This window comes from Microtus oregoni, unplaced genomic scaffold (assembly GCF_018167655.1).
Source record: "Microtus oregoni isolate MIOR12 unplaced genomic scaffold, Mior012 000007F_ref0000211, whole genome shotgun sequence".
Lineage (NCBI taxonomy): Eukaryota > Metazoa > Chordata > Mammalia > Rodentia > Cricetidae > Microtus > Microtus oregoni.
In genome coordinates, this window is record NW_024543066.1 from 34,462,113 (window position 1) to 34,488,142 (window position 26,030).

Here is a 26,030-nt window from a genome sequence, read left to right on the forward strand (position 1 = left end):
CCATCCAGGCCTGGGGTCTGACAAGCCACTAGGGATCACATTGGTTCCCTAGGTCCTTAATACAGCCAGGGTCATGAGATATGAGTGGCACATGCTACTACTTGGTGCCAAAATGGCCTCTGGGCGAGGACTGCAGTTGGGAGCCATGTCTGGGTTTGCGGCCCTGCTGCAGTCAGGGTTGATGTCCGTGGCTCCTGTTGCCATTGAAGGCCATGCTGATTCTAGGACTTTGGGCCTCCACCTGGGTTGGTAACCTCGGGTACACTGCTACTAGGGCCATGTGGATCTGGGGTGACCTTCGCTGCCACCTGGGATCATGGTGACATTTGTACCAGGGGTGCTGCTGAGGACTATGTCTAGGTCCATGGCCCTATAGAGGCCAGGGTCTGGGTGGGCGTATGTGTCTCTTGTTGCCCCTGAGGACTATGTGGATGCCCAGGGTCAGGTCAGTCACCTGAGTCCATGTTGGTGTCCAAGGGTCATGATTCAGGGCACAGTGCTGAAGTCCAAATCACATATTGCCATCAAAGGCCACAAGAAGCTCAGGGTTGGGGTCACAACCTGAGACCTTGGTGGTGTCTGGGGCCACTCCGCCACCAGAATTATCCTATCTGAATGTCCAGTGCTTCCTCCTGGAAAAGGATGTTGTCCAGACCCAAGCAGCTGCTGAGAGTCATGACTGGGCCCATGATCCAGCTGCAGCTGGGGTCTGTGTTGATATCTGTGGCCCATGTCACCTCAGGGAGCCATAGAAACCATGTGTGATGAAATCAGAGATCCATCTTGAGCTAGCCCCACCTTTCACCAGCCCAGGGAAAGCTGGTCCTGCCTCTGCTGGACACCTCAGCAAGAGAACTAACCTCAACCCCTGCTCTTGGGAGTGATAGTCCCACCCCTCACCATAGGCAAGAGAGAATCCACCCTGTAGACATGGGCATAGGGGAGCTTGCTCTGTCCCCTTGCCTGAGGTGAGTGACTCCAGTGGCCCAGAATGAACAGCAGAGCTAACTTCCAGACCCACAGATGGGTCTTGGGTTGGCCCACCCTGGCATCTTCCCCATCTGGGACCTGCTGGAGCTCAGGTGAGGGGACTGGTCAGGTGGAGCAGTGCAAGCAGGAACTCCTTGACTCGGGGTGGTATCAAGGTATCTCTGAGGAGTTCCAGTGAGGATCCAGTGATGATGATGTGTCAGAAACCAGGGGCCCTGAACCACACGTGTGACTCATTACAGTGAGCACTTACTACTGCAGCTGATTGGACAGGGGTGTGTACTGTATAGGCTACACTCAGTGCCGTCAGGACAAATGAAAGTGTTTCAGAGGTAGGGGAGAAGGAGAAACGACGAGGGTCTTTTTGTTTTGTTGGTTCATTGGGTTTTTTTTTTTTTGGTTTATTTTGTTCTTATTTTTGCTTGTTTGTTTGATTGTATTGTTTGTTTTGGTTTAATTTTTTATTTTCTTTTGGGGTGGTGCTGCAGGGGTTGGGGGATAATATGGGGGGACTGGGAGGTGAGTGGAATTGTGATGTGAAGTTCCCAAAGAATCAATAAAGAAAATGTGTTTTAGAAAAAGAAAGTAAGTAAATTAGTGCCAAATAAAAGTTCTATTTTTCACAAAAAAAGAAAGGAAGAAAGGGAGAAAACTACAGACACATTGGCGGTCATGTGGAAAAAATAAAAGTCCTCGTACACAGCTGTTTGGAAGGTAGACCACAAGTGCCCGTGAGGAAATCAGTGTCTAAATTTAGAACTACCATGCGACCTAGCTATTTGAGAAATGTACCTAAATGACGTCACATTATGCCACGGAGAAAATTAGACGTCTGTGTTTATTGCTGTGAGCGTTAGTCTAGGTATCCATCAGGCTGACAAGTGAATAAAGAAAATGTAGAACATAAACACATTGAAATGTGATTTCATCCCAAAACGTAATTGGAACCATGACAACTACAGGAAAATGAATGTAACCAGAAGTCATGATGTTAAGTGAAGCAAGCCAGACTCAAACTGTGTTGCATCTCATAAGTGGGATACAGGCGTGTGTGTGCATATGTGTGTGTGCATGTGTGTGTGTGTGTGGGTGTGCGTGTGTACACAGGATAAGAAGGGTGCAGGGAGAAAGGAGAATAAGAACGTAAGGGAGGCCAGACTGAAGGAGAAAGAGGGTGATAGAATACATGTAACCTGAAAGCATTCATTTGTTGGGAAGAAGTTAAGCAGCAATGACGGACACAAATAAGCATAAAGTGGTGTACATATGTATCAAAATGCTGTAACGAACAGTGTCACTTTGTATGCTAACTTTAAAACTTAAAATGAGGCAAAAGATGAGATTTTCAACATTACTTTATATTACTTTTGTATAAAATAAATTTACACATGTATATTTTTTCATTGATTTCAACCCAAAAACAATTACATAGAAATAAATTATATACGTTAGCGGAGAGTCATGTGATATTTTATAGATATAGTTTTTAATTTTACTAATTATTATTACTCTGTTGGGGGGCACACCATAGTGCACCTGTGGAGGGTAGAAGGAGTCTGTCCTCTCCTTTTGTCTTTATGTGGATTCCGGAGGTTGAACTCAGGACCTCAGGCTTGTGTTGCTGCGAAGTAGGCACCTTTGTCTGCTGTGCCATCCTGCCCGCCCTCACCTTATGATAGATCACAATCCATTCAGTTCATCTAATTCAACTGAGTATCTTCAAGTTCAGATACGTGAGTGACACCAAGAGATGGGACAGCAATGGAGGAGAGTCTCGACTTTCCCAGTCGAAGGTCTTGCTCTTCTGGAGGTCATGACCCTTTTAATAGCAGACTGAAGGAGAACAGAATTAGCACATAGAAATGGAACCGAGAAAAACAATTTTAAAATCATAATAAAAGCAAATAGTGTGAAAAGCTAGACAGGGGCCTGTAAGAAGAAGTAGGAAGAGAGACCACTGGGAGAAACCAAAACCACTTGGTTTCCTTTCCTTTTCTTTCTTTCTATTTTTTTAAGGCAACCATTTTACTGTGTTATCCAGGACGTCAACTCCCATTGCCCTGCATTAGCCTCACAAGTGTTGGGAGTGTAACACTGGGTTTGTTTTGCTTGGCTTTGTACAGTACTGGGAATGAAACCCAGGGCCGTGTTCATGCGGGCAAGTGCCCTACAACAGAGCTTATCTTTAGCTCTTTATTTCAGTATTATTATTATCTTGACATAGCTTTCCAAGGCTGGCCTAGGCAGTCCTTAAAGCTATGGTCCACTTTCTTTAGCCTTCCCAGCAGCTGAGATTGCACAGGGCTGAGCCACTATGCCCAGCTTGCAATTTTTTTTTTTTTTTTTTTTTTTTTTTTTGGTGGTGGAGATTTTTCTGTTGTTTCATTGTTTGGTTTCTGAGACAGGGTTTCTCTGTGTAGTTCTGATTGCCTTGGCTTGTTCTGTAGTCTACTCTGGCCCCAGACGCAGAGATCCACCTGCCTCTACCCTCTGACTGCTAGGACTGAAAATGTTTTGCACCACAACATCCAGCTCCAGTTTATATTTTTAACTATGAAGAGAGCAGAAGCTCTTTCATTTTTTTAAAAACACAATTATAATTTGATTTTTTAGATTTATTTTATGTTTATTTACGTGTATGTTTTGAAGATGCCTAAGAAACCCAGGAAGAAGGCATCAGATCTCCTGGGATTAGTTTCAGGTTGTTGTGAGTCACCCGATGTGGGTGCTGGGAACTGAACTCATATCTTCTGGAAGAACAGAATGCAATCTTAACCACTGAGCCATCTTTTCAGCCCAGGAAATCTATAAGCCTGTTAAGCCTGTTAGCCCAGATATTTACAACCCTCAATGGAAAACCTTTTGGAGATAACTTGGTAATTAAAAGTAGTAGATGCCTCCAGGGGCATCTCTACTCACATGGGCATACACACATATATACACAGATACACAGATAACATACACACAGAGACATGCATGCACACATATGCACACACATAGAAATACACCACGTATAAACACAAATAAGTACATATACACAGACATACAGTTAAATACACATGTACATGCGCACAGACACAAACATACACACATGCATACAAGCAAATACATACACACAGACATACCAGCACACACACATGCACACATATACACACAGACATACATATATACACATACAAACATACACACACAGAGAGATACACACACAATTCAAAGTAATGGGGTGAAGTTTTAAAATAATAAAGCCTTGTTTTATTTTCTTTCTAAAGATAATTCAAATGAACTTTTAAATTAGCCTATGTGGTATTTTGTGAGGAAGTAAAGATTAGGACTAGAGAAGAAATATTCCCGTGACTGCGTGTCACCATTACTATGATCGCAGACAAATCAGAGCTCTTCAAATCCTAACTGGGTCCTTCTTTTCTGTTGATGACATCATACGTTTTCAAACTAGCAGTTTAAAAAAAAAACTATGACAAGAGAAACTGAAAATATAAAATGGTTTAAAATGTTGGCTACGTGTGAGTTCATATTTCTGGCCCAATATTTATTTTACTATTAGGGATTGAAATTCTTGTGGGTGATAATGAGTGGTTTTAATTAATAATCTTTAATAATCCTGTAGAAATGTAATGGGCTCCAACTGCTCAGAGAGAGAGGGAAACATTCTGATAATCAAAACACAAGTAAGGAAAAGCAAGTGGGGTGTACTCTGCATACCAATAAGCTCAATAGCGATCCCTAGAAATACTTCAGATAGAATATTAAGCAATATTTTATAATAAATTCAGAAGAGTAACTGTGATTACTAGAAAGTAACACAAATTTGCCAAGAGCAAGAACATTATATTATGCTTATTTTTCAGTTGGATAGGGTAACCAGCTTGCTGTGACAGAGTCGTAGAGTAGATAAAATGTCTTGATTTCAGCAAAGCAATGGAAAGTGCTTTTTAATGTGCTTAAGGAATAGAAAGAGAAATTTCGACAGGATGACAGTACCCTTCATAGACCGTGTCCCTGGGAAAAGCTCCCCAGAGACAAACAGCATTGAAAGTAAAATCCCGAAGACGTCGGGCACTTGAAGGTTCTGAGAAAATGGAGTTGGAAGGTCTTGCTAAGGATAAATGAACTGAGATTAACATAATAATATAGAGAGTAATAAATATGAAGACTTTTGAATGCAAGTGAGCAAAGCCTGTTCATTTGAATTTGCTTTAAATTTGAGCCCGTGTACTTGATTCTCAACAAAGAATGGAACTCCAAGCTGTACTAACAATCTCATTTCAAAGAGGGATGATAGATGAAAACATAGCTTCATCACTTGCATCTTTAGTCATTTGGTTGAGCTTGCCCTGAATCATGCAGAAAAGAGATGAGGCTATTGAGTGAGTGTATGTATGTGTGTGAGTGTGCGTGTGTATAAATGGATAAAAACAATAATAGGTCTATCTTCCTGCTGAAACCGAAAGCCTATGAGAGCACCGACGATGTCTGAATTTAGAGTACGATGTCTCCGAGCATCACAGACAGGAACAATGCAGAGGAGATCAAATGATGATAGGAAAGTACATAGAGGCTGGAAAGGAAGGGCAGCCATGGGCATGTGCATCCTTGGTAGTAACTGAATGGACCATTATTGGTGAGAATTTCAGTTTCACATCTGAGCATCCTTGCAGCTAAAGCCATGATGCAAGCCTATTCAAAGATACCTGGATTTGCCAATTTTTTTTTCCAGAAGGAGGATAGATAGATATCTTTTGCAATAAAATACTGGCAAGGATGTCTTATGGGATGCTTCCAGAAAACAATACAATGTGAAATACTGGGAAACTCTCAAAATGTTGGTTAAGTGGTCATTATTCTTTTTCAAGGAAGAAGCAGAAAATCAAAGATAGTTTACAAAAAGTAATTACATTAAGGACCAGTATGGCTGTACTCTAAGGACACAGGTCAGTAGGGTTCAGGTTCACTCCAGGTTCTGTGTTGTGGCAGCAAAAAGACAGGAACTAAAGTGTGTTTAAGATAATCCTTTTGAAATCAGAGTTTTGCTATTATCTGGGCAGTGGAAAATTTGAACTTGAGTTTCCTGGCAAAAGCAAACAGTGGCACTTTTTCATATTGGTAACTAAATGCCAGATCTTTTGCTTACATTGGAGAGTCACATGTTGTCAGAGTCTCACATCAAGGGACGCAGGAACAGAGTGGGTGTGTTCAGGGCACGGTGGTGAGGGAAGAGCAAGCTCTGGACATGGGCTCCTATGCAAATCAGACAACCAGTAGCCTCGGTGTATCGAGTCAGAAGACTGCTGGAGAAGCCAGGGTAACATCGTATTTAAGTATATGATGAACTCTCTGGGGGAGGTAAGGGTGCACATATTCTGTAGTTGTGAGCCTGAAGGACCAATGACAAAGGTTCTCGATGGAGTTGACTCCAGGGAGGAAACCGTTTTTCAGACGTAGGAGTTGTATGTAACAGACCTGAGAGGGCATAAAGTAAGTTCAGGACACAAGAAGGATTCAAAGAGAAACAGATCAAATGTCTTTCACTGATGTTTTAAGATAACTCCAGTAGAAAGCGAGAGAGAAGCTTCTGGTCATGCGGTTCGCTGGATCATTGAAGTCAGCTTCAGTCTGAGCATGCCCAAGACTGTTCACACACAGTCTAGCCTTTGCTCTGGTGAATTGTCTTGGATTCCTTGTGGATCCTTAGACCAAGTTCTCAATCATTTACATTCACCAGAGCCTTGCTCAGAAGCACAGTAAAAAAGCAAAATCCCTATTCCCCAAATCCTCTGATTGCTTTCTAATGCCACATTTAATGTGTAACATCTCATGTTGGAACTTCACAGGTATTATAATGATCATTATATTAGGGTATTAATACATAGGCATCAATGAACTCACTATGAAGAACACCAAAGTGTCCTGTTAAGATTTTGCTGCCTTGCCGTGAAAGGTGGGATGTTCTGTGATGAGACTTCAGGGGGAAACTCTATCTTTCATGGAAAAATTATATACCAAGGGCATTTCATAAAGCACTAAGTTTATAAAGGGAGATAAACTTAGGATAAAAGTCAACAGTAAGCTTCAGCCCCACCTATCTGGTCATGAGGCTTTGATTTATTAGACAGCTCAGCCTCCAGGCACATGCATGTTGGCCAGTGGGTTGAATAAAGTCAGTAATACCAGCAAGCATGCCTCAGTTATCATAATCTGTGATGCGCATATAAACATATTCTATATAATATATTAAAGTGCCTAACTCATCATAGAAATACTTGAAATTATATGAAACATGATAAGTGTGGCTAATTTATTTTATAAATGATTCCTCCAAATATTTCTCAGCAAAGCTGAGAGTCCACCAAAATATTTACGGAAGAGTACCTTCTGGGTAGATTAGCAAAGCCTGTTTGTACCTGCTGAAGCTGCATGAAATGCCAACGTGAGATATAACTCTGTGTCTTGTTTGTGTATTGAATCATTCTTCGTTGTTTATGAATGACTAGGGGTGTGTGCGTGTATGTGTGTGTGTGCGTATGTGTGTGTGTGTATGTATGGGAATGACAATAATGTAACCTGCTGAGGTTCCTCTGGAAAAGTGTCAGCTGAGCTTTTCTGAGTGCTTTATTTGCATGTCATTTTAATTCTAACTAAGTGCACCTGTTCTGAAAGTACAGGCTTTGGAATCAGGACATCATTTGTTCAAACAAGAACCTGTGTTTCTTAGCTCAACCTTCTTGCTAAATTAAATCTCAGAAATGGATTCTTAATTAACTGAAAGAAAAAAGTTGATGGCACTTTTCTTAGCTAAACAGAGAAGCCTTGAAACCGATAATATTTACTTTCTCATAAATGCTCTTCTCATCTTAAATAATCAGTGCTTTCCAAAAGGAAGCATGGCATAAAAAGTTTGGATAAGCATGAGTTTTATCTGAAAAAAATAGAAACACCAGGTTAAATAAACGCCAAACGCTGTTATAGAATAATTTTGGAGGAATATGTTCTTCCCGTGGTAGTTTTAAGCTGATCATTGAAGTTACCTTGGCAAGTTGTTGGTGACTACTGAATAAGGCCATCTTCCAGTTCATGGTCCTGTCTTCCTAACGCTTCATCATAAGGATTTTAATACTCTGTATGGGTATATCATAGATAATATCAGTAGACTAATGAAGGCTATAAGCCCTTTATCAGAATATTCTTAAATGCACAAAATACACATAATTACAAAAGATAAAATTATGCTGAAATGTGAGGACTGAAGTATCAAACATGCTTATGATATGACAAGGTATATCCTTTATTATTAACGCATTAAAATGTTCCCTATCCAGGGTCTAATAAATGCCATAATTGTGAAATAATTATTAGAAATCACTATTCAAGATGAAACAATTATGGTTTTTATCTCTGATATAAAATATGATTTGAAGATATCTGTATTTTTTAAGTAACAAAGTCATTAAGAGGACTGCTGATTTTATCATAGTGAAAAGTAAAGTCAGCCTCCATGGTCAAACTACACTAAGTCCTATGCATAAATTCCTTGGAAACCTGTGGACCTAAACAAAGACACTCAAACAGACAGTGACCTACCTTTTTTTCAACTTGCTTTTATTCAATTTGCAACAAGATGCAGTGGAGCAAAAATATTTGTTCTCTGTTTTATGAAACAAAAATTAATGGAGTTGTAGCACAGACTGGGTCTAAGTACAGGATTGAGTCTGGAGCAGGGCAAGGTCAAGGTAAACTTTACCAGAAACTCAAAAGACACCAGGACTACCTTTAACATTCAGTAGCTACTGAACTAAATAGAGACTCTCCCCAGGAATCCTCCTTTCCTAGCTTGCAGCCTTCCCTTGTACTTCCTTCTGGGATGTGTTTCTCTAGTAAATGTACCATGCTGAACCCTCTGCTATCCTCTGAAGATCACCTCAAGCATAAAGTGTGTGTCCTCTACTGCCTTTCATTACCATCTGCGTGCACACCTTGTCCTCTTCCCTGTGTGTACAAATTCCTATAGGTAGACACTCCTCAGTTGATCAGCGAACACGGCAGTCTTGGCATGATGTGTTTCCAAATAATCAAAATATTCAATATTTATTTTCTGCTGAACTGAAATAACAGATTTATGGGATTGCCCCTACTGACTCTTTTCCAATACCAGATGACCGAGCGAGCCTGCAGGTGTTCACTGTCTCCCCATTACTGATGAATTAGTGATATCTAAGCACATGCTTGCATCTCACCTTGCTTCATACAGTCCCGTGCACTAGGGTATTCCTTCTCCCCAGCCATTCTGCTCACTAGCTCCATCTATACCTTCAGGACTATTTGGTCAGTATCTTCTCCACAAGGTCTCCTCTAGCCCCAGGTTCAGCCCCACGGACATGCAACCTCTGTGTTCTCATGAAGACCCACAATTAAAATAGTGTCCAACTGTGTACCATGCTTGCTTATCTTCATCGTGAAATTTGAAATAATTGTAAACAACTAGCCCCTCATCTTCATTTTGCAAAGGAAGTCACAAATTGAGCAATCCATGCTGCCTAAACCTTCTTCTCCGTTGTGATGCTATGTACCTATATTTTCCTATCACTGCAGTTAGTACTCATAGATTTAGTCATGCTTACTTCTGTTTACTGTTTTGGACACTTCAATAAACCTACATGGAGAAAAAATGTTTAAAAGAACTGTCTCGAAAAACCAAAAAAAAAAAAAAAGAATTGACCTTGTTTATTGTGATATCCCCATGACTCTACCTATCACTACATACTCAACGTTTGCTGGTTGGATAAATAATTAAAAGTAGTAAAGGCAAAAAGAAGGAGTGAACCAATGAATGCACTTGACCATCCTAGCCTTGGGCAGCTACAGCAATGGAGGTATTTTGTTTGTAGCCTTAAACTAGATATCTCCAATGATGACAGAACGCTGGCACAGAAGCTACCAAATATTAGAAAAGAAGGTAGTTGCATTAGTCAGCTTTCTTACTACTGTGGCAGAATGCCTGACACAAAGGACTTTAAGGAAGACCTTTGTCTGTCCCACAGTTTTAAGATTTTCATTCCACCACAATAAGGAAAATTTTCAATCACAAGTCAAGAAACATTCTCTAAGGAGGCAGGTAGCAAATATTTCATTCTTGCATGTATTGAGTCTTTTTCTGTCCTGCCAGCCAGTTCTCAAATAATGACATGGAGACTTCTTATTAATTGTGAAAGCTCAGCCTATAGCTTAGGATTGTTCCTAACTAGCTCTTATAACTTACATCCATTTATATCAACCTACATTCTATCACATGATATTACCTCTCTCCCATCTTGCACCTCCTGTTTCCTTTCCATGTCTTCTATCTTCTCCCACATGCCTAGATTCCTCCTCCTTCTTTCTCTCCCTGGAAATTCTGCCTATACCCCCTGTCCAGCTACTGGCTGTTCAGCTTTTTATTACAGCAATACATCTTCACACAAATATCCCACAACACTTGCAGTCCATTCTGACTGTTATAACTACTTTGTTTTACACTTTTAATATGAAAGCTGGCATACACAACATGCCAGTGACAATAAAACTTTATTTATAAAAATAATCATTAGTGGTATATCTGCAGTGCAACCCCTGTATCCAAGACTCTGGCACCATTGTGGAAGAAAGAGCAGAACTGAAGCTGCTCATGAAATTAGTACACTTTCAAAAGAACGTTATTATCTTTCAACGTAAAGCTTTTACACAGAAAAGCAACACTGCTTTCACTTCTAACAATGCTTTGATGTGTCCCAAACAAGTGCTTCTCTTTTCAGAGAAACACATGTGCGTTTCTCGCTAAAGCTTCTCATGACATGTGTACACTTTCAAAAGAAGGACTGTATAAGCCAGAGTACCAGCACACCTGCTGCTGGGTAGTGTCTGAATAGTGCTGAATGGTGACAGGCATGCTGTACCCATTAGATCTCAACAACATGGTTGCCTAAACAAGACCTGAAAAATACCAATGACAGTCAATATGCCAGTGTTTCACGAGCCAACTGCCACATAAAAAAAAACTATAGGCAGTCAGTGGCTGCTGATGGAGAGGAAATCCATTTTCTCTGGGGGCTAACTCCCCGATAGGTTATCCAGCCTCTAATACATATGCATATGAGCAACAATGAATGGGTTCAGTAGGTTTTATGTATTTACACATATACATGATATATGTCATATACATTTACAGAACAAAAGGTCATAGATTTGAGAGGAATTGGGACCAACACAGGAAGTGTTAAAGGAGCAAAGTGAGGTTGGAAATGATGTAAATACACATAGATGAGATTTTCAACAATTTAATAAGCATTAGAAGGCAGACTTGTTCCTCAGTCCATAATTACCCAATCCCTGATAATTATCAGGGCACTGTGAGTCTAGGATGGTAAAGGGACTTGTAAGTCTTTTGGGCACAAGCTATGAGGACGTAGAGTTTAATTCCTCTGAAATCGGGAAGACCTTATTATATGAATTTTCTAGACACAAGTAATGGTGAGACCTAGTCTACAGCAATTCACTCGGGCTCTGATTTATTTTGATAGCCTGCCTTTCAACTTCAACTTTGAACAGACTTCCCTTTTATTTGAGATTTTCTGTGGGTGCTCGGCCCCAATCCATAGCCCTGCCTTGATCCCAGAAGTTTCATATTCATAGAAACATCATTGAAGTGACTGATAGAAAGTACTTGCTCATTACTTCTGATCCCTGCCATTAAAATGTGAGTAGCCAGAGCTTCGAGTTCTTTCTTCTAGTTATTTGGCTGCAAAGAGCAGCAACGTACGCAGGTGGCAGAGAAAAATTACCTTCTCCCTCCTGCTCTTCCTATCAATATAAAGAAATTACAAATTAGAGTCCATGAGCACTATCAGACTCTGGCAATGTGTGCTCAGCTTAGTAATAATAGCGAACAATGCCTCATGATTTACAGACTTGACAAGTACAAAAGTTCTGCTTTTTAGAGTGACTGCAATAGACATCCCCAGAACAAAGAGCAAGACCCACTCTTCAATCTTGCTTGGGGTTCCTTTTAGGAGAGGAGTTGTGTGGGAAATTTAGATTCCCGAACATTACCACTTAAATACAGCATCACACAACACACACACACAGCACAATGCATACAATCTTGTCTTTGTCGATAAAGTTACAAAAAAAAACCCTCTTATAGTAAATAATTGTACTGTACTCTGGTATTTAAAATGCTCAGTAATTATTTAGCTCATTCCTGTTCAAGTGGATCTGGTTCTTTATTTGCTTTGTGATGATTCTGCGTGATTCTCATCAAACTTCTCTTTTCTGTTATTTTGCAGTTTTCTCCTTGTATTTGGTTGCTTGATATTGTCAGTGTTTTCTACCATCCCTGAACACACAAAATTGGCTTCAAGTTGCCTCTTAATTCTGGTAAGTGAATCATATATCTTTATAAATATATGTATATGTGAGAATATGCATAGAGTTTCTGTGATGTAACAACTGTGTATAATATTTATGCTATGCACTTTATCCTATATGTTATCCATAATGATTGTCACTGCAAAACATAAAACTATAAAAAATATCATTGAATGCAACCATTAGTCAAATAAGGGAAACCCTTGCAGAAATATTCAGGATTCTAATAGACAACAATACCATGTCCTGCAGGTACATCTTGAGAGGAAGGCTGCCTTTAAAGGCAGCTTTGATTATGTTTGCCTCTGCTAATAAACAATTATAAAATAATCAGCATGCATGTGATTCCTCATTATCGCTGAAGGCGATGCAGGGTAGAAAGCATTTTCCAATAACTGAATTTAGCAGTAGCTAAGTATAATTAGCTAAAAAACTGTGTGCATGTAGCTCCTCGTAGGAAAACAGAAGTCTCTTTATGCTTTTTTCAGCTAACAGACTGTATTATGAGCTCGCTGCTAATGTAGTTACCTGGTGAGAAACTGCAGATTTCTCTATTTCTATTATGCTGCCCGTCCTCAACCACACAGAATTATCCAATTCTCTTTAAAATGGAAAAAGACCCCAAGATATTTTAGTCTGACTTATTCTGAGCCTTTTAAACTCTTGTAGTTTCGATTACAATGAACCCATAGCACTTCATGCTCCAATCACATCTGATTGAAAGTTTGGTTCATTTACATCCATTTCAACCGGGCTCACATAGTTCAAAATTATTAGACTTGACATCCTCAGAATGAGCTGGAACAACTCAATTCTGAAAAGCACAGCGCAACAGAGGAAGGAGGGGAGATGGGTAAACTAGAAGAGATTGGCTGTGTGTAAGATTCATTTCATATGCAAAAATTCTGTGTCATCGAGGTGGGAGAGAAAAGACTTCAACCCTTGTCATATGAGAGGAGGCTGATACTCACATGGCTAACTTGTGCTTGATGTTGCTAAGACAGCACCAAGTCCTAACGTCTTGTATTAGGGAGCATTCACTTTTGAATCAAGAACAATGTTCAGTGGTATAGTGCTAATGTTATGACTTCAATTTTCAAACCCAAGGGAGAGAACAGAAACAAAAAAGCACTCTGGGGGGTTTGTTCCATTGCACAGTTTCCATTTGGGGAGCAAGTCGGCTTTCAGCTTGATCCACCCTTCTGCTTATTACAAATGAAACCTGAGGTCTAAGGTTCAGATGATTTTAGGTCCATACAGAACTAAGAATCGTAGATTGAAAATGTAAACCTGACCTTCTGATGTTGGAACAAAATTAAAAAAAAAAAAACTTGATCGAATGATTACATGTCTAGAATTATCAGCCTTCAGAAATCCTACAAAAATATTTAATTTATAACCAAGTCTAAAATCCAAACCTAATGGCTCATGTTCTCAATGTCCCTGAACATAGGGGTCATTCATTAGTCTGTTTCTAAATAGCAAAAAGAAGCCCATGTGACCCACATGATTTCAGTATGATCAAATCCCGAGATGATTCAAACCTTGAATTTTAATGACGATGTCTCATGAACAACTGAAATTTAGCCACCAGGACATATTTTAATAAATAGAGATGTTGGTGTTTTAATCATTTTTATGAGGCTGAAGGCTGAACCTGGAGCATCATTCATACTAGGCAGGTGCTCTACTGGTAGCTAGCCACCCAGCCCTAGCCTTGTCAGTCTTAATGCCTTCAGATTTGCCAAAGCAAAGCAAAGTGCTTCTTCAGGTGAGCCTTCGTTTTGAGCAGTGTCCTCGTGCTGAAGACAGATGTTTCAAAGGGTACGGCTATGTGGTGTTCAGTGGGGAAAGGATTTATTAATTTTCCTATTTAGGGGCTGTAGCATTACATTTTCAGGGTGTCAGTTGTAAAACTAAAGTGTGTTCTAAATACAGGCCAGCCTAGAAATAAGTAGAGTATTGCAAAGCTAAGAGTCAGTGCTGTCTCCAAAAACCTTCATTTTATTTTCAAAGGGCAATTAAAATAAAACAATTGTGTTTTTATTTTTATTAGAAATTGATAAATTGAAAATTTGTGCATATTTTCATATTTTTCACAATGAATTAATACAGACATTCAATTATAGAATATTAGAAAACCTGAGAACCCTTAATGATTTAGAAATCCTCTTGCTATTTTATAAAATGTAGTTTTGAGATGGCTAATCAGATTTCAAAGACTGTCTGCCCTATGAACATTTAATCAAACAGAATTCAAACATGTAATCAAACAGTTCTGTCTGACTGGGGTTTTGTTGATTTCTTGGTTGGTTGGCTGACTGACTGGCTGGCTAGCTAGCTGGCTAGCTGAATGGTTGGTTGACTGGCTGGCTGGCTGGCTGGCTGGTTGATTGGCTGGCTGACTTTAGCTGCCAACAAAGAGAATACCTAAAACTTTTTTATTCAGATACTAATAAGAATATCTACTGAAATATAGACAAAATTTTATAATAAATTACCCATTTTATCAGACAGGGTCTAGCTATATACCTTGAACTGGCTTAAGCAATTCTCCTGCTTCAGTCTCCTACTAGCTTGTATTATAGATCAATGCCACCGTGTTCAAATAATGTGATTTTTAATTTTTTGGTGTACGTAGTTGGTGTACAAACATAATACTAAAGGAATATTTATAATTACATATAAATAATGAATCAGTTTATATGTTTTGTCATAACTCTATTTCTTTTAGATTTTCTTAAAATTTGGTAAGGGATTTTCTATAACTCTTGTGAAAATAATAACACACACCGCTGGCACACTTGGCCATAAACAGACCTATTAGAGGAGTCTTGTATACTCTATTTCCCCTTTCTGGTTCAACCGAGATCACAGTGTAAAGCGTATAGATCATTACATGGATATTGTCTTGCTCACTGTCTAGAGCCCCATGAAGAGTCTAGCTCTTCATCCCATGACACAAAGAGAACACTCCAATACGTCATCCACAATTGCACTTCCAGGATTAGCCATACAACTTGAGCATGTTCATATGGAAACCATAAAAAGGTAGCTATATAATGGAGGAAATGCAAAGGGAGTTTGAAACACTTCACCACCAAATAAAAGTTATTGAAACACTAGTGGAGAAAATCATGTGGGAAACGAGGGACCCAGAAAATGCAGTGTATGTAAGACGAAGAATTATGTAGAAAAAGCAGATGTTTGCTAATCACTATTTTTTTTTAACTACAAATGGGTCAGTATTACTAGGAAAAATACAGTTTTGCAGAAAAGAGTTTTACACATGTACTGGCTGCAAGACACTCCTTTAGATCAAAGACACAAATATTTCAATAATAAAAGGATCAGAAAGGATACAGATGCAAATAGTAACTGAAAGAGAAGAGAAGTAGATAACACTAGATGGGATGGATGAAATATATTTCAAAGCAAAATAGGGTTATATAAAAATGGAAATATTTTGAAAAAAATGACATTATATAAAGGTTCAAAGTTTCATTATAAAAATATAAATTTTCATCATATAAAGGCTTGGATACAGCAAAGAAAGAAAGTGTAAATTTAAAACCATGTATCTAATAACTTACTACAAAATACATCAAGTAAAGCTGGTAACATTGGAGAAGAACACTGGGAAGAAGAAAGAGAAGGAAACCTGACATACTGCAACAATAAGACAACTAGATCTGACAGGCATACACAAAACACTCTATCCAAGAGCAAAAACTTGTTCTCGAGTGCATGTGGGACATTTTTCATGACAGACACATGTTAGCTCACAAATTAGGTTTCAGTAGATTTTAAAAGATGGATATTAGAGAAAAAGAGAGCCTTCTTTTTCCATAACGGAATGAATTTTAAATCCAGTACAGGAAACAACAATGAAATGTTCACAAATCTGTAGAAAAGAAGCAATATACACAAACAACGAGTAGAGTAAAGAAGAAATCATAGAGATGAATGAAATGAAACACAATTTATCAAAGCTTGTAGGACACAGTGAAAGCAGGGTTTAAAAGCAGCCTTAAAAGGAACATATGTAGGTGTAGTAGGAGGTAGAGTCCTTTGGGTACATGCTCAAGACTGATATAGCTGGATCTTGTGACAGAGCTAGTCCTAGCTTCAAAGGAACCACTACACTGATATCCATAGTGGCTGCACAACTTTACACTCCCTCCAACAATAGATGAGTGTTCCCCTTAATCCACATCCTCTGCATGGAGTTGTCATTTGTTTTATTGCTCTTGGCCATAATGACAGGTATAAAACAGAATCTCAAAGTAGTTGTAATTTGCATTTCCTCAATGGTTAAGGATGTAGAAGATTTCTTTAAGTGTTTCTCAACCATTTGTTTTTCATCTTTTGAAAACTCTCCATTTAGGTCTGTATTTTTAATTGAGTTATTTATTTTCTTGATGTCAATTTTTTTTTATTTCTGTATATACTTTGGGTCTTAACCCTCCATTGGATGTGTAGTTGGTAAAGCCCATTATGTAACTTTCTGCTTTGTTATGCCTTACAGAAATGAGGTACAATTTATTAATTTTTTAGTGGCTGTTTTCTCTGTATTCTATTCAGAAAGACCTTTCTTGTGACAATGAGTCCAAAACTATTCTCTACTTTCTTCTATCAGAGTCAGTGTATTTACCCTCATGTTGATCTCTTTAGAGTTGAGTAGGGTGGTAAGTATAAATCTATTACCACTCTTCTATATGAAGCCATCCAGTTTGGCCAGTGTCATTTCTTAAATATGCTGTATTGACCCAGTATGCATTTCTGGCTTATTTAACAAGCATCAGGTATCTATAGGTGTATGAACTCACATCTGGGTTGTCAGATTCCATTGATCTGTTTTTATGCTAAACCCATGTTGCTTTAGTTTTTTATTACTATTGCTCTATACTGCAATTTCAGAGCAGGCATGTTGATATCTCAAGCCTTTCTTTCAATTATTCAGAATTGTTTTCACTACAGTGGAATATTTTTCTGTTTCCATATGATGATAAAAATTGTCCTTCCAATTTCCTTTGAAAAAATGTGTTGGGATTTTGATGGGAATTTCATTGAATCTATAGATCTGCTTTTGCTAGGATGTCCAGTTTTACTATAAAAAAAAGCCTACCAATGCATAAGCATTAATATTGAGAGAATTTTTAATAAACTGTATTTGGTGGTTCCCATTATTTTGTTATTATGGTGCTGTTGGTGTTGTATTTGTTTTGTTTTGTTTTTCCTGAAGTGAGGTCTCTGGGTTCTAGTGGAGACATTTTGTCCTGATGTTATAGATTGTACTTTTATGCTGGTGTGTAGGCCCCCAAGTTTGGGATGATTATTTACTGGCTGTTGCTAGCTACTCTTGTCTTTGTTGAGTGATGTTCCATTTCTCGGTTTCTGTTGCCCTCTCTGGGTCTTAGGAACATGTGGTAGCTGTGATAGTGAGTGCTTTAAAGTCCATGCTGGGTGTAGCTATTGGGGTGATGGGTAGATCAAATTTCTAGACATTAGAGTCTACAACAAAGGAATGGGGATGGGTTAGAAGTGGGAGCTGAAAGGTTCCACAGGAAAGAGGAAATCTGAGATTGCCATGAAGTTTGGAGAATCCCAGGAAGTAGAGTCAAAGAGGAAGGACATGCCCCTGAAGATGATCTGCTACAGGGCTAGAGGTAGGACTTAGTTTGCTAGATGTTTTGGTTTATTTGGGGTTTTGTTGTTTTCCATGGTTTGGCTACTTATATTATCATTATTGTGAATATTATTATGAGTCTGAGAGAAAGAACATGAAGTTGGATAGGTAGGGCAGTGGAGAGGATCTGGGAAGATTTGAAGGAGGGGAGAGAATATGATCAAAATATCTTATACAAAAAAAATAAATAAAAAATGTGTATGCAAACTGTGTGTGTGTGTGTGTGTGTGTGTGTGTGTGTGTGTGTGTTGAGGTAAACATTGGGCTGGACAATTCTGGATCAAATCAAGTTCTTTGATGTGTCCTCCCTCTAGTGATAAGGTTTATGACTCTACAGCATATATGTTTCTGCTTGCATAAATTTCAAGCAAATTAAAAGTGATGTTAATTCTCTATATTTTAAATTTTCAACAAACCTGAAATGGAGGTGTAACATATCAACACTGTTTGTTTAGCTCTTTGATTCCTTATATAAAGAAACAAACGAGAAAAGATCTTCCAATGGAAGTATCCCTCTTCTCAGTTTTACCATTTGTTAAATTAGTCATTTGGCTAATAAATGGGGCTAAATGAATGCCAAGTACAAAACAAGCCATGATTTCAACCTAGACTTTACCAACTAAAAGCCACCAAGTAAAATGCCTATTGTCTTCAAGTACCCAGATGATTCTCATCTTCTTCCTTCTTTCAAGACTACCCAATGTGTTTGCCACAACCCAGTGAAGTTTAATGTTCATGGCGTGTGATAAAAAGTATTTATCACACTTTTCCCTACCATCAGTGAGTTTACTTTCTTATAAAGAGATCCAATTACAAAATTATCACAAATGGTTGTATCAGCTACAAACTATTTTGCAATTGATCAGTGGAGTAATCAAGAGTACTTTTCCACCTTCTAGCCCCAGCTCTCTTTGTTTTTTGGGTGTGCACTTATTTGTTAGGTTAATGAAGTGAGCGTTCCTATTTCCAGATAAGACTATGGTGGAGAGCATTATTTTGTTTTATTTATTTTGTTAGCCTAGGGTAATATGTTTTAACATACATTTCCCTTCTTTTTGAGAACAATACTATTTAAAAATATATCATGTCTCACCTTCTACATTAATTTTAAACTGTTTATTTTAGACTTGTAAATGAAAGTGGTTCATCACATTTAAAACAGACAGCCAGCCTTCAGCTGAATGAACGTGACATATTATTTTCAATTTTTTAATTGAAAATGGTCATCTCTAAAATGAGCAATAAAAGAATGCCAGTATCAACATCAGTAAGATAGTACAGGCCATCTTGTGTGTTTTTTTATTGACTCTAGACACCAAGTGGACTGTGCCAACCATCTGGATACATGCTATAAAAATGGTCTAATGTCCAGATCTTCCCAAAGATCTGAATACTTGACCTCTTCTATGTAGATCCTGTGTGTACTTGCTGCTTACCCTTCATATAGCGAAACAAACACGGATTCTTTGGGGGAGGTGATGCATAATGATTTAATTCCTGAAATGTGTCAAATCCAAATTAAGCAGATCTAATTATATTCTAAACACACTAGTAACACTAACTATTTAAAGAAACTCTGCAATGAATCTCTTTACAAAATGAAGAAGCCCTTGGAAAAGTTGATAACAACATAATTAATCAGTGATATCTATTTCCTTTGTAATTGTGGGAGCTTGTGAATTTTTACTCGTGTGACTATCCACTGTACATCATAGTATTGAAGAATTAGATATTCTTGCCATTCTCCATCTTCCAGGATTGGTACACAGGCACCAAAACACTGGCCAGTCTGGTGGTGTGAAAAGGTTTGCACATAAAATTGTATGGATTTCACGTGGGATGAGATTCCATTATTCTTTGCATTGAAGCCTTCTGGTACTAATCATTGTGAGAGAAGATAACAGCGTGTAAAGCTAAGAAGAACCCATTCAAAGGTATAAATCATGTAATTGTCACAGAAGTGACAGACTATGAGATGCCAAGCTACCACATATGAGAAATGAGTGATGTTTCTGAGGATCCTCGCACCCCTGTAATTTACTGAAGAAAGCTCCCAGAATATCCCAACGAACACTGAAAACTGCAATTATTTTCCGGAGCTCTCCTTTCATCGAGGAAACTGAAAGTGAGCGTTAGAATGATTCATGGAGAATAACGGCCCTCATCAATCTGCTGATGACTGAAAAGGCAGGTGTAGTTAAACACCTACACGGGACCATCGCTGAGAGATAATAACAGAGTAAGTAAGTTTCCCTGGGAAAGGCAGTTCAGATACTAGAGGGAAGAGTTGTCAAGTTCAAGCAAATGAAGCCGTACCTGGGGAGAAAAAAAGACTATTAAGAAAGAATTTTTATATTGTGGATCCAAGAAATAATTTCTAACCAAACAGCCAAGGCATGTCGCAGAACTTATCTGTAACACAGCCCAGCAAACACTATTAAGAGTATGGATGAGCTCTCACCAGCAGATGGTCTCTGCTTAGCTCCGATTGAGCTCCACAAAAGTACATTGAACTTTGGTAGACAGGGACAGGTAGTACTGTAACTTCACGAGGCTTTAGAAAATAGCAGAATCCAACACCATTAGAAACAATAGAAAGAAAAAGATGTCTCTCTCCTCCCTTCTCTCCTAGAATGAACTGTCCCATTCCCCGGCTTTCCTCTCCCCATCTTCTTCACACTATGTCACCTTCATTACTCACTTATACAAGTTTTTAAAGTATGAGATTTATGAGCAAGGCTTTCTCCTTTATCATTTTTTTTTATTTTACACATATGATTATTTTGTCTGTATGAATGTCTGTGGATCTATCACATGCATGAAAGCTCCTTCAGAAGGTGTCAGATCCTCCTTGTTTGGAACTATGGAAGGTTGTAAATTGACATGTGGGTGCTGGGGATCGAACCTGGATCCTCTGAAAGAGCGGCCAGCGCTCTTAACCACTGAGCCATCTTTCCATCTCAAGGATGTCTTTTAAGAACTGGCAGGATTACAATAAATAAAGAGTCACAATCTCTGTCTTCACGGAGCGTCTCTTTTTGTATGGAAGACGTAGAGTGAACAAATAAATAAACTGATGTTTTCAGAATAATTTCGGGTTCCAGAAATGGCTCAATGATTAAAAGTGCTTGCTGGTCTTTGCAGAAGACTCAAGATTAGTTTTGCACAAATATCTATCCATCTATAATTCCAAGCAATCAGATGCCTCTGGGAATACTAGGTATATACCTGGTGAATACGTATACATGCAGGAAATACACTAACACACATGAGCTTTTAAAAAAAATAATTTAAAAAAAATTAGAAGCAAGGTGTGGTGGCACATGTCTTTAATCCTAGCATTTGCGAGACATGGACAAACTTGTTGATCTCTGAGTTTGAGGAGAGCCTTGTTTACATACTAAATTCAGACCAGCATAGTAAGGTGTGTGTGTGTGTGTGTGTACATGTTAAAGACAACAAAGATATATTTCAATAGTATATTTATGTTTATGTTTAGAGAGGTACACTGAGAAATTAACAGGTTATCAGAGAGTTAAATAAAGCAAAGTGACAAGCTATACCACAATATTAGGGAAGAGAACATTCTGGGCAGGTGGAGTCTGAAAGCCCCAGACAAGACTATGCTACTTGATGTTGTAGGAGGCTGCTTGTTTGTTCCTGGACTCCCAGACTTCCAAAATAAACACATAGAAACCATATTATTTGCGATATTGTTTGGCCAATAGCTTAATAGTGTTTCTGGCTAACTCATATCTTAAATTAACCCATCTCCATTAATCACTGTATCACCATGAGGCTGTGGCTTACCAAGTAAAGTTCCAGTGTCTGTCACTGGTAGGGATACAGGGCTTCTCCCTAACACCACCTTCTTTCTCCCAGCATTCAGTTTAGTTTTCCCCACCTAGTCCTGCTCTGCCATGCTATAGGTCAGTTTCTTTATTCATGAATGGTAATCATAGTGTACAGACCTTGGACCTGTAGCATTTGAGAGTTGAATTCAGCACTGAGTTGGGGGGGACCTTTAATATAGTGATACCTTCAAGCAAATTATGGTAAACTTTTGATCAAAGATGACAAAACTTAAATTTCTATGCTGAAATTATCGTAGTGCTATGAATATAGCACACAATGTAAGACCTGCCTAAGAATGAAACGAGCAGGTGGGTTATGGACTGCAAACTATTTAGAAGGCCACCAAAGTAATTCATTAGAAAGCAGTGTAGATCTAAACTCAACTGCAGCATGTGTGAACCCAAAGGAAGAGATGCCCGGAAGAACTTATGCAGTTGAGAGGTCACAGTAAAACTCCAAATTCTGTAAAACATGCTTGGATTTTCCTGAAAGTCTGTGGAAGCTTTCCTCCTCAGAACTAGGGTATCTTGACTCTTTGACTACCACACAGCTGCCAATAGCTTGTCTCCTGCCACATATTTCATCTGTGATTCTTTGCTCATTGCCTCTCTGGTTTACCTTCTTGCTCTGATTGATCTATGAACCAATTCCAGATTTCCCAAATATAATTAAGACATTGCTCTAGCTTAGGAGAATTACTATCTTTACCTTGTTCCTATGCACAGTGACTCTTACTCTAGCAAAAAATAATAATAAAGAAGCTCAACATCATGAATTTGTAGACAATGAATGGTAAAGAATGGATGGGATAAATGCTTTTAATTGTCAACTTTAAAAATCCCCACTATAAGAAAATTTACATAAGTAAATACTCCTGTCTCATCTTTTCTTCAAAAGATCACACTGAAATCATGGCAAATCAATTTGAATTTAATACTACTATGTGACTATATCGGATATTAGTTTGGTGCCATATAAAACCAAAGTAGAAATAAACAAACAAACAAAATCTCACCTGTCCCTTTGTAGACATATGTCAGAACCTCCATGAAGGTCAGGAGATACACCATGTGGCTGCAAAGGAGATTAGAGGAAACGTTTCCATGCTGTAAATGGCAGTTTGACAAACAACCTTCCAGTCTAGATTCAATGAAAACACTGTAGATCTGGTTTCCTCTGCCTTGTAAATCAAAATGAATCCGAAGAGCCTTTACTGGAAAACAGAGAATGGAAAAGACACCCTACAAATGCCCCAAGCCTCCAGCCATGACTCTCTCATAGCTATTTGAGAGAGATGCTGAACCACAACATTTAAACAACTTGGGAAAACCTGAAAATTCCTCCGGGGAAAGGAGCCTTAACAAAGCAGTGGACAGTGTACATGGTGACAGCCTTTGAGGGAGACAGCAGGGTGGGAAGTGTGAGCACTATCTTTATGCTACAAGGTAGGAAGGAGGACTCACTTGGTTCTCATTACCATCGCCTGCTCTCCTGATCATAATTCTGAAAATAAGGGGGAATCAAGTACAAATGAACATCAGATGTAACCTTAAGCAAAAGGGCCACTCTAACATAAATCACTGGGGTCTAATGTCTATTGAGCATTCCTGATCTTAATGGTTATGAAGATGAGATGACTAATTGCACATCCATGACTCTGGAAGGTTCTCTGGCCTCAGCTAGTCAACTCATATGTTTCTTTCATCAAGCTACCCACTATCTGGTCTTGGCCTGTGTCTCACAACAGTAATGAATTGGAAGCCCAGGGTCACTGTAGCTGGGCAATGAATGACTGACAGGCATACACTGCCTGAGGAGAATGAGCTTATGATGAGGTCAGGAGTTGGGATTAGAACCTAGAAAAGAGCCGTGAATAGTTCCAGGCTAAAACTGAGAATTATGAACCTTCCACTGGGACATCAGGAGGCCCAGCACTGTAAGGACAAACATTTCCTTGAGTCACTCTTTCAGACTAGAGGGTTGTTAAAAATCTTAGATATTCACTTATTTATGCGTTAATTTGCTTCCTTACAATGAATTCATCAAGCAGCTACTAACTATGCTGTCAGTCAGAGGAGCAGTACACATTACGTCCCATCTATATACTAAAATATTCATATAGTCCTTAAAGGTCCTTATCCTTAACTGTAATGGTTTATTTATTTATTTATTTATTTATTTATTTATTTTCGTTTCTTTGAGACAGGATTTCTCTGTGTAATAGCCCTAGCTATCCTGGAACCAGCTCTTATAAACCAGGCTGGCCTCAAACTCACAGAGATTTGCTGCCTCTGCCCCTTGAGTGCAGGATTAATAAAAGCATGCACCACCCCTGCATGGCTGTGATGGTTCTTTTTGAGGTGTGTGTGTGGGTGTGTGTGGGTGTGTGTGTGAACTCCTTTCATTTCATATGGAGATCAGAGATCAACCTTGGGCTTCATTCCTCAGTGTCTCTATCATATTTATCTTGCTTTCTCCTTTTTTCTTTTGTTAGCATAAGTTAATTATATGTAACAATGGGTATTATTAGGACATTTCATATATATATATATGTATATATATATATATATAAAGCATTTTATCATGCTCACCTCAGTTACCATCTCTTGTCCCCCAACAATGCCCTTTTCCTTTCTCATACACGCTCCCTTTTATTTTTAGTCTGTCTGCTTGTTTGATTGGTTGGTTGGTTGGTCAAATGTGGGACCCAATGAGTTTAATTACAGCTGCTGATGTCATGAACACATGTGAGTACTATTTATTGTAGCAAGAGCAATTTATAAGTAGCTACACTACTTAAGAAGCCCCCACCTCCTTCACCAGCAACTATTAACTGTCTATTAGTCTTCAGGGAGGAGTGGTGTCTCATTAACCCCATCCTTAGCAACTGTTAGCTGGAACATCTAGTTCAGAAGGAGCCTTTTCCCCATCCATGACAGAAGGTTGATGCACCCAATCTTGTGCATGTCTTGTTCAGATAAGCACAGATGTAAGGAGTTCACAGGCATAAAGCATGCCAGGCCAAGAAATCGGCACTCCATGACACTCCTCCCCTTTGTCTGGATCATTTTTTTCTTCTGTTGTCTTCCCCAATGTTCCCTGTGCCTTAGAGGAGGTTATATAGAATCCCGCAACAGCCACTTATTCTCAACACTGTAATTAGTCCCACGTCTCAGGCATAACTGCTACATACTACAAAAAGAATCTTCTCTGATAAGAGCCAATGGCAGCACTAATCTGTGTATAAACATACATAGAAGACAATTTGATGTGTATGATATGTTCATTTAGACAAATTGTAGTCGCTTCCCTGCTAGGGCAATTGACCTCCATAGCCACAGGCTTTTGACAGACATGAATTTCTTCACATGGAGTGGTTCTACAAATGAAGTAGTTGGTTGCTATCATAACAATCATGCCACTATTGTGTGAGCAGGTGCATCTTGCCTGTGGATTGGTATGTAGTGTGTAGAGTCCATCACTGAATAAAATTATTGATGATTTTTCTCCCCAAACATAGCATTTTCCAGTACAATGAAAGCCAGCCTCACTGGGGAAGCTTTAACACAATTCCAGCTTAGTTTGATGTCCTGCAACCAAAATGTATGTTGTCTTCAGCAATAAAATCTTTACCATCTAGCTTCAGTTGGCTTCTAAGAGCAATGGCAATAGCATGAACTGTTGGTGGGTCTCAAAGTACACCCTGAACAATAGATTTCAGTAAGGTAGGCCATGCCCACCACTGGCATTTCAGTATAATGATTATGGTTTCAGAGAGCATCGTTATCTACTCATGTAGTGTACATCTGCTCAAACTACTTTTATTATTTTATTTTCAAATTAGTCTTTAAAGTAGGAGGTTTCCTTGTGGCTTTTTCATATATCCTTAGTTTGGATTAACCCTCACTCCCTCTTTATCTTCATTTCCCTAAACTTTCATCCCTACTTAAAAGTTCTACTTACAATATGCTCTCTTTCTGTGGATTCCAAAAGCATGGGTGTTCCTACTATTCTCTCACCTCTGAAGCCTCTTTATTCCCCTCTCATGGCATCTTGGTCTCTACACATAATCTCATACACA

At 38.8% G+C, this 26,030-nt stretch overlaps 1 protein-coding gene across 1 annotated transcript in view; it reads left to right on the forward strand.

The window, feature by feature from the left end:
- Positions 1–26,030, forward strand: part of Kcnq5 (potassium voltage-gated channel subfamily Q member 5) — a 536,576-nt gene that overhangs the window by 339,942 nt on the left and 170,604 nt on the right. The window contains exon 2 of the mRNA XM_041655539.1: positions 12,324–12,414. Within this exon, the coding sequence (XP_041511473.1) occupies positions 12,324–12,414 (91 nt within the window). The remainder of the gene's footprint in view (positions 1–12,323; positions 12,415–26,030) is intronic.